Source organism: Lipophrys pholis (assembly GCF_963383615.2).
Source record: "Lipophrys pholis genome assembly, chromosome: 1".
NCBI classification, from domain to species: Eukaryota; Metazoa; Chordata; class Actinopteri; order Blenniiformes; family Blenniidae; genus Lipophrys; species Lipophrys pholis.
In genome coordinates, this window is record NC_137635.1 from 10,887,806 (window position 1) to 10,900,661 (window position 12,856).

Consider the following 12,856-nt stretch of genomic DNA (forward strand, 5'->3'; position numbering starts at 1 on the left):
AAATATTCAATGTCATCTTCAGATTCTAGGATCTTATCACGCCGTAGCCTTTAGCGTTAACAACCTGTCTTCATGATTATTTTACTAAACTCCTGTTTCCTGGAAAGCTCAGTAATCCATACCAACTCAGTCTGACCGCAACATTAAAGTGTCAGATTGTAATGTTAGCATTAGCTTACGTTTGTGCATTAGCGTGCTTAAATAGCAGTTAGCTTCCATTTCTATCTGTCTGCGTCTCTTAGCGGTCGTTAGCGGGTATACACAGATTACAACGGGAAGCAGCGGAGTTGAGATAAACTACCAACATAAAAAGGTTCAGATGATAGAGCATCTTCCTCCACATCCTAATCAAGAGTCTGGAATGAAAATAGCACACAAGTTACTATTTCAAGTAACTAGTTACTTTAAAAATCAGAGTACACTGGTGAGCAGCTCAGGCTGATGGAGGAAAGATAATCTCGTGTCGGAGACTCGTCTGAGGAAACCACACCAGATTAAACTGCAGCGATCCAAAGAAAAACATCCGTCTGTACTTTCCCTCCGTCGTTCTCCAGGTCGAGACTCGTCGTCAGAAAACAGAGGAAGAAGAAAAAGAGGAGGAGGAAGAAGATCGTGTTTATTTGCATTATTGGTTCTTTGTGTTCACGTTGACCTCTGAGGGTCCGACTGCAGGTGAAGCAGCAAATGGAGGAGCTGCTTTCTGCTCTCGCCACTGGTAAAGCTGGTTGTTAAAGCCACACACACACACACACACACACACACACACACACACACACACACACACACACACACACACACACACACACACACACACACACACACACACACACACACACACACACACACACACACACACACACACACACACACACACACACACACACACACACACACCATTACCCTCCCAGAGCCAGTGAGAGGTTCGAGTTACTGTGGCCACGCTCATTTTTCCATTATGAGTTCATCTGCCTGCAGAAAAAGGAAGCCGCTGGTGCAACCTGAAACCCCGGAGCACTCCACCAGGGACTCTAGTCTTTCCAGTGCCCTCCATTTTCTCAATGAAATTCCTCTGCCGCTCTCTCACAGAGCCGAGGGAGGAGGAGGAGGTGGAGGAGGAGGAGCAGTGAAGCTGCAGCAGAGAAAATCTCTGTCCGAGTGTCAGGCAGTTGAAAGGAGGAGTTTGAGACGAGCTGGTTGGAGTTTAGATACAGTGAAAGAAGTTTGTTTGCCTTTTGGACATTTTGTTCCAGCCTGCTGTCTGTCGCACGCTGACGAAGGTTTTCTATCAAACCGAACCGTTTCACTCCTGACAAACACCAGGAACCATGTTTATATCTTCTGATTTCACTTCATAACCTCCAGAGGAAACTCGTGTTCATGTTTACCTCAAACATGTAAATGACTGTAAAGTGGTTTAAACAGTCAAAATATCTCAAAACTTTTCAATCTTTTAAACAAGTTACTGTGTATTCTGTTCTATATAAACAATCATTCATGACATGTTCCACCTTTAACTTGTATGATAGTTTTATTTTTTTGAGTATTTTATTACTGTTTTGTTGTTTTTTAATTATTAGTATTATTATTAGTAGTATGACTCTTTTTTCATATTTGAATAAAAAAGTGTGATGGTGATGTGTTTATTCATGTGAAGTTTTAATTCTGTCTGAGTTATGTTATTTTTGGAAAACATAAGCTACTTTTGGAAATGTCACTGATATTTTGAATGCTGAATAAACTCAAATGTTTGGTGATGATAAATGTTAGATAATTGCAGAGCCGGTGGACGTGGTCACTCGTGTAGAAGAAGAACTGAAGGAGCCGGAGCAGACGTTCTGCGCTCACCGGGTTCGTAGGTGTAGTCTGTGGGCTCCTGCTTCACCATCATGTGGGCTGGTGGGAACCGGTGTGGGTGCTGATGGGGGTGGTGTGGATGGTGGTGGGGGTGGGGGTGGGGCGGGTGTCCCTGCCCGCCCCCGTGGCCCGGCGCCGCCATCTGAGCCGCCCTCTCGTACAGGGGGTCCAGGTACTCCTGCTTGAAGCTCTGCTGCAGGTACGGAGAGTGCTGTCGGTGGTAGCCGCCCCCGCCTCCACCCCCGCCTCCGCCCGGCCCTCCTCCTCCTCCAGTCGGGGCGGGCGTCATGCGCTGGAACGGCTGGCCGGCCGGGGGGAACGGGGGGCACATAGGGTCTCCTGAAGCCCCCTGAAACCTGGAACTGGGAGAATCACAGCAACCGTTAGAACGACCTTCACCACGCAGTCAGAATCCTGCCGCTGGTGTGTCTGCAGCGCCACCTGGGGTTGATGGGGGGGTAACTGTTGCTGGGGAGAGGCTGGGAGGTGGCGGCGGGCGTCATGTAGCCAGCGTCGGGCCGTCCGGCCGTTGCGGGTTTGGGGGAGTAATGCTGCTGCATGGGAGACATGGGGGTCCCGGGGCAGGAGCTCTTTGCCCCCCCGGCAGCCCTTTTCTGCTCATAGGCACTGCGGACAAACAGAGACAGCCCGTGAACGTTGGTGTTTGATTAACACACACTGTCGGTGAGCTGTGCTGCAGGTGGAGGCGTCTGACTGGCTCATTCAAACTCTGATCTTCAACATGCAAAGGATCATTACATCTAAAATTATTATTTTAGCTGAATTAAGGGAATCAAACTTCATATTTAAAGTCAGGGACAGCAACAAGAGCGGTTTCTACACTGACATATACTGAATTCACTTCTCTTTCAATGAGGCCTGTTTTAATAAACTGCACATCATCTAATGACGGTACCTGGCATAAAGGCACTGCTCTCCACTGGGGTAGCTGAAGCTCTGCTTGTGGCTACAGGACTGGCTGGGGTCGGAGCCGGGGCTCTGCGGCTCCTTCTTGATGGTGACGGGCGGGCTGTGGAAGGCCACCGCTGCAAGAGACAGAGAGACACGCACACACACATTCAGCCTTTTGTGACGCGGCCCTGCCCCGATACTGCAGCGGCAGATTCTTCTGTCTGCAGGAATCTCTTCTACATGCCAGCCGAGACGCTCGGAGTTACTGTGGGCCGCGGGAGCACGCAGGGCAGAGGACAGACGCATATAAACACACACCAAAACACACACATGCTCGCACACGGACGCATTCCTGCAGTCGCTCGGAGGCCCGACGAGGCCCCGCCCACTTTTCTTCACTCGCCCAGACACAACAGCAGACAAAACTTCCTCCGTCGGAGCTAAACAACCGACGGATGAAAGTCAATGTCACACCTCTCTCACAACAGCATATACAACAATTTTCCACATTCCTTCCTATCGGCCTCCAGATGTTCGCCGTCGCTGCTGCAGCTTTTCTGGCTTCTAAAGGAGAAGCGGCGAGCGTGAGCAGCCTGAGAGAACTTTTAGATTCTTTCCAGCTGATGGGACGCTCACTTCGAAGTGTCCGTCAAGCTGAACGGCTGCAGGGGACCTTTCGCCTCGGCGGCCACAGAAACCGGCCAAAGGGGAGCTTCAAACTGCGCTGAGCGCTCGTGTTTATTATGTGAGGGGAGGTTTTCACCCGGAGAACTGTACAGGATGTTTTTCTGGTCCCGGCAGGGTAAACAGCAGCAGCTGTGCACTTCCAGCTGGGGAGGCATGTATTTATATGTGACTTTATGAGTGAGTGTGTGTGTGTGTGTGTGTGTGGTGGGTGTGGAAGCGAAGGAGCAGGCCACACTGAAAGCTCGGCCCAGGTAATTACACAGTGTCACCCATTCACAAAAAGAAGAGGAGGGAAAAGGGAAAAAAAAAAAAGGTCTGTCGGGGTGAATAAAGCCGAAAATGACGGTTCCACTGAGGGAAGAGATAGAAAGTGGAGGGAAAAAACCGCAAACACCAGAGAGGCTCTGGAGCGAGACGAACCCTTTTAACTTAAAAAGTGATGGATCGTGAAGTTGAAAGGGTTTGGCACAGGTCTAATCTGATGGTGCAGCAGGTTAATTGAGGGTTTGAATCCTGGTTCCAAAACGGAAAAATAGAACCGTTGTACGCAACGTCTTTTGGAAATGAAACCCTCCAACAAAATGACATTTTCATGTGATAAAATAAGCAATGTGATTGTAGTTTATCCACTGAATTGGCAACAAGGGTCAATTTTCATAATTTTTATCTTAAAGAAAGGTTCATTTAACATCTCGAAGACACAAAGTACAACTTTAACCATTAACTTAGGCCCCATTTCCATGATAATGATAATTCTGAAAACGATGTAGTTAGCTCGTTGGGCCACTAGTGGGAGCTGTAGGGTTTTTTTTGTAATGAAACAACAGACACAGAGAACGATAGGCTGTAAACATTAACAACGGGAAATCACGGACATTCTAGTGGACAGACGACCAAGTTGGATTGTTATTACGGTGACTGTCAAAATAAAACTACCAAGTCCCAGGAGAATCTGGACTGGGAGTCATGAAACGACGGAGGAAACATTGTTCTGATTGTTGATCTACTGAGCATGTGCAGAACTACTAGTCACTACTGCCGTGATGCACGTGTGCAGTAGCAGCGTTTCCTCCGTCTCCCCGGAGTCGGAGAGTTTCCCGCCGTTTCCACACAGACCGTCTCAAGTTTCAAAAACTTCCACCTTGGGAGCCGTTTTTAAAAAGCTGTGTTTTCAATGTCTCCGAGCCTCTTTGTTGTGTAAATGGTTTCCTGAAATCAGCAAAAGTTTTGTGTTTTTACTTGAAGACAGACATTAAAAAAACTGATTAAACTTGTATTTATTCATCAAGTTCCTCCAAACTCGCCTTTGTATTTCATCTCTCCGCTCATTTTCTGTTTCAGGTTCAATCTTGTACCAGATCTATTTGACACCTCAAATCATTACTTCTTCTCTTGTTGGAACCCGTTTGTTCTTCGCGTCAACAATCTCTAATATTCCCTCATTAATGTCAGTTTACCTCGTTCTGCCAGGTTTTTAATAAAACACGCAATGTCGCAATCGCTTTAGTTCTTCTCCTCCACAAAAAGTGCTGAACAATGAGATTTGACAGATTGTTTATTTTAAGTGTTTGCTTTAGGCGCCGCGAGTGAGGGCAACAATATTTGTATAACACATTCCCACAACCAGCGGTCACATGATCGCTCTCTCGGATGAACGAACAAACATCCAGTATATCATTTACGTAAAAGGCTGCTTGATGTTCATGCAGAGCAGATAGATAACGGTCCTCTATTAACACAACGCGGTTGAGTCAATGAGGTTTACCAGTACGAAGTAGCTTGTAGGCCGTGTTTAAAAAAAAATGGTACATATTCATTCCAGTGAAGCAGCCACATTAAACTCAAGCACTTTGAAAAAAAAAACCTGTTGCTGCTACACTGGACATCATTTACCCTGAGACTCTGCGATTCGTTTGGCAATGGTAACGCTTCAGTTAATGGAATAACCATAAACTCCTAAAAAATAAGGTATTGGATGTGCAAACTACTGGTCCTCCAGCCTGTTTTCTGGTATCTTAACAGTATTTTTGCAGGTATAGAATTTGTAATCATTAGCTTCTCCTTGAAGCATTCACTCGGCCAACACTGATTTCAAAGCCATGCTGAGGTTCAATTCAAAGATCTCTTGTGTAATTGTAGTGAAATTCTGCAGCAGCTGCATACTTTTTTTGACGCAGAATCATAGTAAACCTTTTTATTTGCGTTTCTTGCTCCATCTCCGTCTTTCTTTCATCTAAAATGCCACTGAGGGAAAGAAAAAAAAAAAAAACTGCAAACATCCTGAATGAAAATCTGACTTCAAACCGGAGCTGCTCATCCTGGTAACCTTGCTATATTTTGCCTGCTCCCATGGCAGGCGGGCAGGTGAGGAAGTGTTGGCTTTAGCGGAGGATCAGCGGGATTAGGGAGCATTTAGCCAGATTTCCCAGACAGACGCGTCGGGATTCCAGCCTCCTGCGAGTCGCCGGCAGCTCGTCTGCTGCTGCACAGAGGGCGGCACATGACTGCCTCTCTGATAATCCGGGCCTGCTTGTCTATTGACGTTCCCCTCTCTCTCCTCCGCGCTCGTGAACCGCAAACAACCCTGGGAGAGCGTACGCAAGGTCCGCTCGCAGCCGAGCCGCTAATGCGATTGGCGGCCGCGATGCCTCTTGATGTGGCTGTGGATTTATGAGGACGCTCCACTTTGAAGGGTCCGACGTGTGTGTGTGTGTGTGTGTGTGTGTGTGTGTGTGTGTGTGTGTGTGTGTGTTTAGGCTGTTTGTGTGTGTGTGACCTTTCTGAATGATTAATTAATCTGGTAAAGGAGCAGCAGGCAGCTCTTTGTGTTTGTGTATTTGCTTGTGAATGCCGTCGCGTGCACTTCCAATGTGTCGATGTTCCGGTTCAACGACAGATTTCAATTTTCGTTTTATGCTTTGAGACTCCGCTTCAGTTCAGCAGGGGGTTTAGCAGGCTAGCAAGCCGCTGCTAGCGAGTGAAAGAACTAAATTTAGACGATTAAGACTGTAAAAAAAGAGAAAACTGAGAAATCTGTGCACCAGAATTTGAGGAATCAACTTTTTCCAGAAGTTGGTCCTCATCAACACTTGCCGTTATAAGAAACGAGTCCTGAAATCTACAAAAAAAAGTTAGCATCTTTTGCACTACCTTTTCCCGCATCAAGTGTTTTTGCAGTTTTGATTGTGATTACTGCATTAAGAAGACGTTTTCAAGTGAAAACACTAAAATTCCGCAGTGTTTTGGGCGTCGTTTACACAACAACGGTGCTCAGAACGACGGAAAACTGAACATTTTGGAAATGGCCGCCAAGGTGGAACTTTTGGAAAATGTTCTGAGTCCGTTGTTGTGGAAACAGGGGAAAATTAAACTTTCTGAAAACGTTCAGGCTCCGTGTGTACGTTGGAAACGCTGCTGGTCCTACTCACCGCGGCAGTAGTAGTTTATGGTTGACAGTCATCGTCACAACAATCCAACTTGGTCGTCTGTCCACTAGAATGTCTGTGTTCTCCCATTGTTAAAGTTTAGAGGGGACTGTTCTCTGCTGCATGTGTGTGTTCGTTGTCATGAAAACGGGGCCTAAGTTAATGGTTAAGTTGTACTTTGTGTCTTTGAGATGTTATGTAGTTTCATTGCAAAAGCAACCAACAGCACCCACTAGTGGCTCAACATAAAAACTACATAATTTTCAGCATTTCTGCCATTTCCATGGAAGTGGACATTGTTTTCAAAACATTACTGTGGAAATGGGAAACTTTTCAGAAACAAAAATGCAAAGATGTGTTTTATAACTTGAAAAGTCGCATAAGCTGGGCCTAACATTTCCTGTGCTTATGGTAACTTAAACCTCACCTATAGGCTGCCCTACATGAAAAATACACAAATATATAATCTTTCATGTTTTGAGCTTTCATGTGTGAATCCAAGTTTCACAAAGTTTCCAAATGAGACTGTTGGAGGTGTTTTATCATGAACCAGACTGTTCGTCTTTAAACTCGTGGATAAGGTTTTTTTTTTTTTTTTTTTTACTTTGTTGTATGACTAAGAGGTCTGAGTGGATTCATCCGACACAAGCTTGAGTTTTTACCCTTTCTGGTCATGTTTTAGCAAAATATATCAAAAAATCTGTTTCTTTTTACAAGATGTTCGAAGGTCACATTTGAAGTCAGCCATGGAAGGACGAATCTGTCCTCCAACAAATAATCCAGCAGGTGTGTCCTTCACACATGCCACTCTGCATTCACACAACTGAATATAACCACCAGAGAGGGAAACACTCCTCTTTGTCCGTGTTGTTTTTTTTAAACCATATCTCCACTTTTCAAGGTTAATCCTTCCCATCTGGAACTCCGAGCAGCTTCAGGAATATCAGATTGAAACATTTTGTCAGTATCAAAAGTTGGATGACTCTTCCAAAGTATCCGACTGCTTTAGGAATCAATCAGCAGCCGTTCTAAGAGCGTCGCCGTAAATCTGTCGGTCCAGATGACGTCCGATCCAAAGTTTATAAGGTGCTGGCAGTAGTGTAAACGGATCCTGCGAGAGTTATGCTTCTCTTCCTGCTTTTATTCGGGGCAATACGAGCCCGTGTCACTGCTTTGTTAAAGCTTACGTCACATGTTCGCAGCGCTGCTCGTGTATCTCGCGGACGGACGCTTTCAGTTCATGAACTCCCGAGGACGGTGACAGGAAGCGCGGAGGTGTTTGGAAACGGAAGACAGTTGGAGTACACAGTAGATGTCAGTAGATGTTAGAAATGTGATAGAAGACAGAAATCTGTGTGCTGAAGGAGAGTGAGCTGGAAGACGTGTGCAGGTTGGACTGATTCCCATCACCTCCTGGACCCATCAGGTCAGAGGTTCCTCCCTCCTTCCTGATTCCGTGTTATTCTTCGCGACCCCGGCTGAACGCGGGGTGGAGACGGACTTTACATATGTAAATGTGGGCTGGAGGAGGGGGAGGGCGCCGGGTGAAAGGTGACGGTCATGGTTGAATGCCTTAGGAAGTAGAGGGATCATTACACCGAGGGGCGGGGGGGGGGGGGGGCATTCAACACACACCCACCACAAACAAATCGCATGAGCAGGGATGACACACACACACACACACACACTGGGCCCCTCGCAGAGGTGGTGTGGATAAACAGGGAGGCACTATCAGATTCCACAGGAACTAACACAGAAACGGTTCTTATGAAAAGCTTCGAAACTCAAAGTACTTAAATATGTTTCATGATCTGTAATAATTCCACCAGTTTGGGCTGAAACAAGCCGGAGTTTTAAGGTAATGAAGTTACGGTTTCACACAACGCTACTACATTGGTTAGACAGTCGAGCATCTTCCTCCTCTAACATCCAGATTATAGAGCATCTTCCTCCTCTAACATCCAGATTATAGAGCATCTTCCTTATCTCACATCCAGATTATAGAGCATCTTCCTCCTCTCACATCCAGATTATAGGGCACCTTCCTCATCTCACATCCAGATTATAGAGCATCTTCCTCATCTCACATCCAGATTATAGAACATCTTCCTCCTCTAACATCCAGATTATAGAGCATCTCATTCAAACCCAACAACACACGTATGTGCAAAACATGAAGATTTAAGGAATGTAATCATTATTTTACCAAGTAACTAGTTTTATTTTTGGTAACTACAAAAGAAACCACGGTCATACATAATTATTTTCACTAAGTTGCACTGTGTTTACGAGACGGACTCTGCATGAGACCTGGCGATGAACCCCTCCATCTTATGACTTCCTACCATTAAAGGCCGTGCGTTGGGTAATCCAACGTGAAGACAGGAGTCGTCTGGAGAGTCTTACACTGGGTGTTTATACGCGACGTGGCCAAGTCTTAAGCCTCTGGAAGTCTGCAGCGCACGACAGGCCCGCTCGCCGTCGCTCGCCGCGTCGACCCGGGTGACGGGATCCTGCCGAGGCCACGAGTGGAACGTAAATACCAACTTAATGGCTCCAATCCTCCCAATGAGAGCTTCGATCTGGAGGCCTGTTTCTTATCTCACACGATGTGACTTGTGCGCAGCGCGAGCGGCACGTGTCCTAAAATATGGCTTCTCCCACACTCGCAGATTGATCCCGGATCAATAATAACAAGGATGCCAATTATGCCACAGTGGTTTTAAAGGTCAAACGGGAAGTTATTGATTCACGCAGGCTGCAAACAACATTATTTGCTCAGTTGAATACGTAGCTGCGTTGTAACCAAGCAACAGTGTGAATCAAAGATTTTTTCAAGGAAGCTGATTTTAAAGATCTGAAACTTTCCCTCAAAATTCACATCAGAAGAATTATACGACTCATTTTTTGAGCTTCAAACTGATTGACGAGTGAAAATGATTCTGAAGGTAAATGCTCCTACAATATAACAGTGATCAGTTAACGCTGTTTTAATAAATACAGGGTGAAAGAAGTGCAGCGGATCATGTGCACGTACATGTATTCCAGGTTTGGAACACTTTTATCGTAATGTCACCGACAGGATACCAGGATCTATGAGAATTATGGGTAAAAATGGAGGCAAAAGAGCTAAAAACATACTTTTATTAGATCAATATGTATACTGGGGGTGCCAAACAAAAGGTCTGTGGGCCGCTTGTGGCTTCAATTATTTTCTGAATGTAAACAGGAAGGCTTGTTTTAAAGTCATCATCCTTAAACGTGTCGTCTTCACAGCTGCTTTCACTGCTTTGTCCTCATAGAGGTTAAAATGAGGAAGGAGCCAGTTTCAAGGATGTAAAAGGAGAAATTGAGACATGAACGCAACAGATTCTCGAGAGAATATTGCAGATGGCTGAAAAAAAGTACAGTAGCAAAGCATCAATTCTTTATCTAAATCCTCTTTTGACTCCCAATCCCATCACCTTCACTCAGTTTTTGTCCTGAATGTTGGCGGACTGTTGGGGAAACTTCAGCGCCGCAGAGAGTCGGGGGTGAAGAGGAACGACACAATACGACTGCAGAGGCGAACCGTCCGCCCAGCGCCGCGTGGAAGCATGTGCCGGACATGTGTGCATGCTTCTCAGGTCACTGCACAATCAGGAAGACAGAGACGGGCCCGGCCCGGCCCGCACCGACATTAGCGTTGGCGCTATCTGATTTACAGGCTGTCCTCTCTCATCTGATAATGGTTCGGACCCCCTGAATATTTAAAGAACAGTCGTCAGGTACCTGCCAAACAAGCCCAACGAGACTGATGGTAAGTGTGGTGGTATCAGCGGTCGGCCCGGTCGCACCGTTTCATTTTTCTGAAGCCTCATCATGTCGCGTTGCCCAACAGGAAGTAGACGTGAATGACGCTGGATTCTGCAAACGTTATGGTTTCACTTCTGCTTTTATCAGACAGAATTAGATCTTCACACGGGGTGGGAATATTCTGGTCTGAGCGCTCAGATTATATTCTGAATGAATCTTTTATTGTGGAATTATGTTTCATTCTGTGAACCACATCAGATGCAGAACCACCATAAATACAGTGAGCGGCATCACGAAACCGGAGAACCTTAGGTTTCTCATCACAATGAAGACTCATTCAGTTGTTATCTGATGAAAGTTGCAATTCTCTGTTGGAATTCTGGATTCAACTTTTTTCAACCCCACACTTTGTACACCACTGAAGTAGAACGGAATAATGAATAATTAATGACGAACGCATCGATTTGACAGCTGAAAAAGCTTCAACGTCAGGAAGAGAATTTGGATGTGACATAATAGAAGAAACAGGTTTCATTGAAAAATTTTAAAATTCAGTGAATTGGAGCTGAACGAGTGGAGATGTTCTCTCTCACATTTATATTCAAAGGGAATATTGAAGAAAATCAACCGTTGTGTTTCTCCATGCAGCAAAAGCTGAGCGACTGAGCTCAAAGGATGTGACGGACAAGAGGAATATAATTTCCTATCATCTAAACTTCCAGCGTCCCGATGCTGTCAGGGGACCGCCGTTTAATGGAAACTGTTCTGACATCTTCTGTTTTCCCTGTTGTCCACTTGACTTTCACTAGTGCAGCGTTGGCGCTTTACAAACGGCCATTGACCGGCCGTAAATCTCTGCGCCGCTCTGCTGTTCAGGACAATACATCCCTGTCCCGGGACATGTGCAGCGTGAGGGACGTCCCGTCGCAGGCGGGGGCCGAAGGGGCCGGGGGTAATTAATCTGGCACAATATTGACTCTTCACTCTCAATTCCTCAGCCCCCAATATAGCTGTCCCCTCTTAATGTTTAATGTGGCGATCGATGCGGCCCCACGCTGTTACTGAAATGATATAATGAGAGGCCCACCGGGGCAAATGAGGGGCGGGGGGGGGGGGGCAAACGCACAAGGATTTTTTTCATATATAAAATGTAAAAAAGAAAAAAGATAACAGTGTTATATATATATATATATATATATATATATTAGAAAATATTAAAATGTCACAAGTTCTCCAGCAACTTTTCATGAGTGACGTTAGATTTGAACTGTGCATCTTCATGCAATAATTAGTTATTTACGCCCCTCTGTTCACAATATATTTGGATCATTATTCAGAATAAAAGGGACCAAGCCATGTAACTACCAAAAGTCTTCATACATTTTGTGAAGAAAAAAATGTTACTACTGCGCATCAAGGCCGTCGTTAATAGTTCTGCACATGCTCAGTAGAAGGACAATAAACGACCGTGGACAGTCACGGTAATAGTCCAACTTCCTCGTCTGTCTATACCAATGTCAACAACAGCACCCACTAGTGGCCCTACAGGAAAACTACACCACTTTCAGCATTTCTATGCAAACCGACATACCTTTTCTGACACGAAAAGGCAAATCCGATGTGTATTTACTTGAAATGTTGTCGTGAGACAATATCAGATTGTCACTTCACGATTGTCGAAACAAATATCCCAATACCAACATGTGTTTTCAGATCGTGCAAAAAAGCAGGACTAGTTTATGGTTATCAATAATCTCCGCCCCCATCGTACGCCCTTTCCTCTGAACTGGCGGCTTCACTTGTGTTCCAGCAGGTGTTTGGAGCGGAAGGCTTCCTTATCGGAGGGGAGATAACGCTCAGAACAAGGCTGGGACACCTTGCTGGAAATTATCAGCGAACATGCCATATCCACAGTTCTTCCTGCAGATCTCGCCCCCCTCCCTTCCTCCCCCGCCCTCCTCCCTTCCTCCCCTTTCACCCTCTCCCAGGGACTCGATAGGGGATCTTGACCGTAACGCTCGGCGGCACGTTTGACCCGCTCTTGCGCCTCTCCTTCCTCTATCTGTGCCTTCAAGCTGATTTATTTGTGCTTTAGTGTTATCAAGTCATCTATCAACGCGCTCCATCTCCTCCCGCTCCTCTGCCGGATCAGCGGGGATCGATATCGCCGAGCGCTGGCTCTC

General features: G+C 45.8%; 1 protein-coding gene across 1 annotated transcript in view; it reads right to left on the reverse strand.

Moving 5' to 3' along the window:
• The window catches only part of etv4 (ETS variant transcription factor 4), a 37,715-nt gene that overhangs the window by 8,330 nt on the left and 16,529 nt on the right, over nt 1–12,856 (reverse strand). Inside the window, exons 5-7 of the mRNA XM_080466357.1 lie at nt 2,771–2,900; nt 2,296–2,481; nt 1,846–2,216 (exon numbers count right to left, since the gene is read on the reverse strand). Coding sequence (XP_080322483.1) covers nt 1,846–2,216; nt 2,296–2,481; nt 2,771–2,900 — 687 coding nt within the window. The remainder of the gene's footprint in view (nt 1–1,845; nt 2,217–2,295; nt 2,482–2,770; nt 2,901–12,856) is intronic.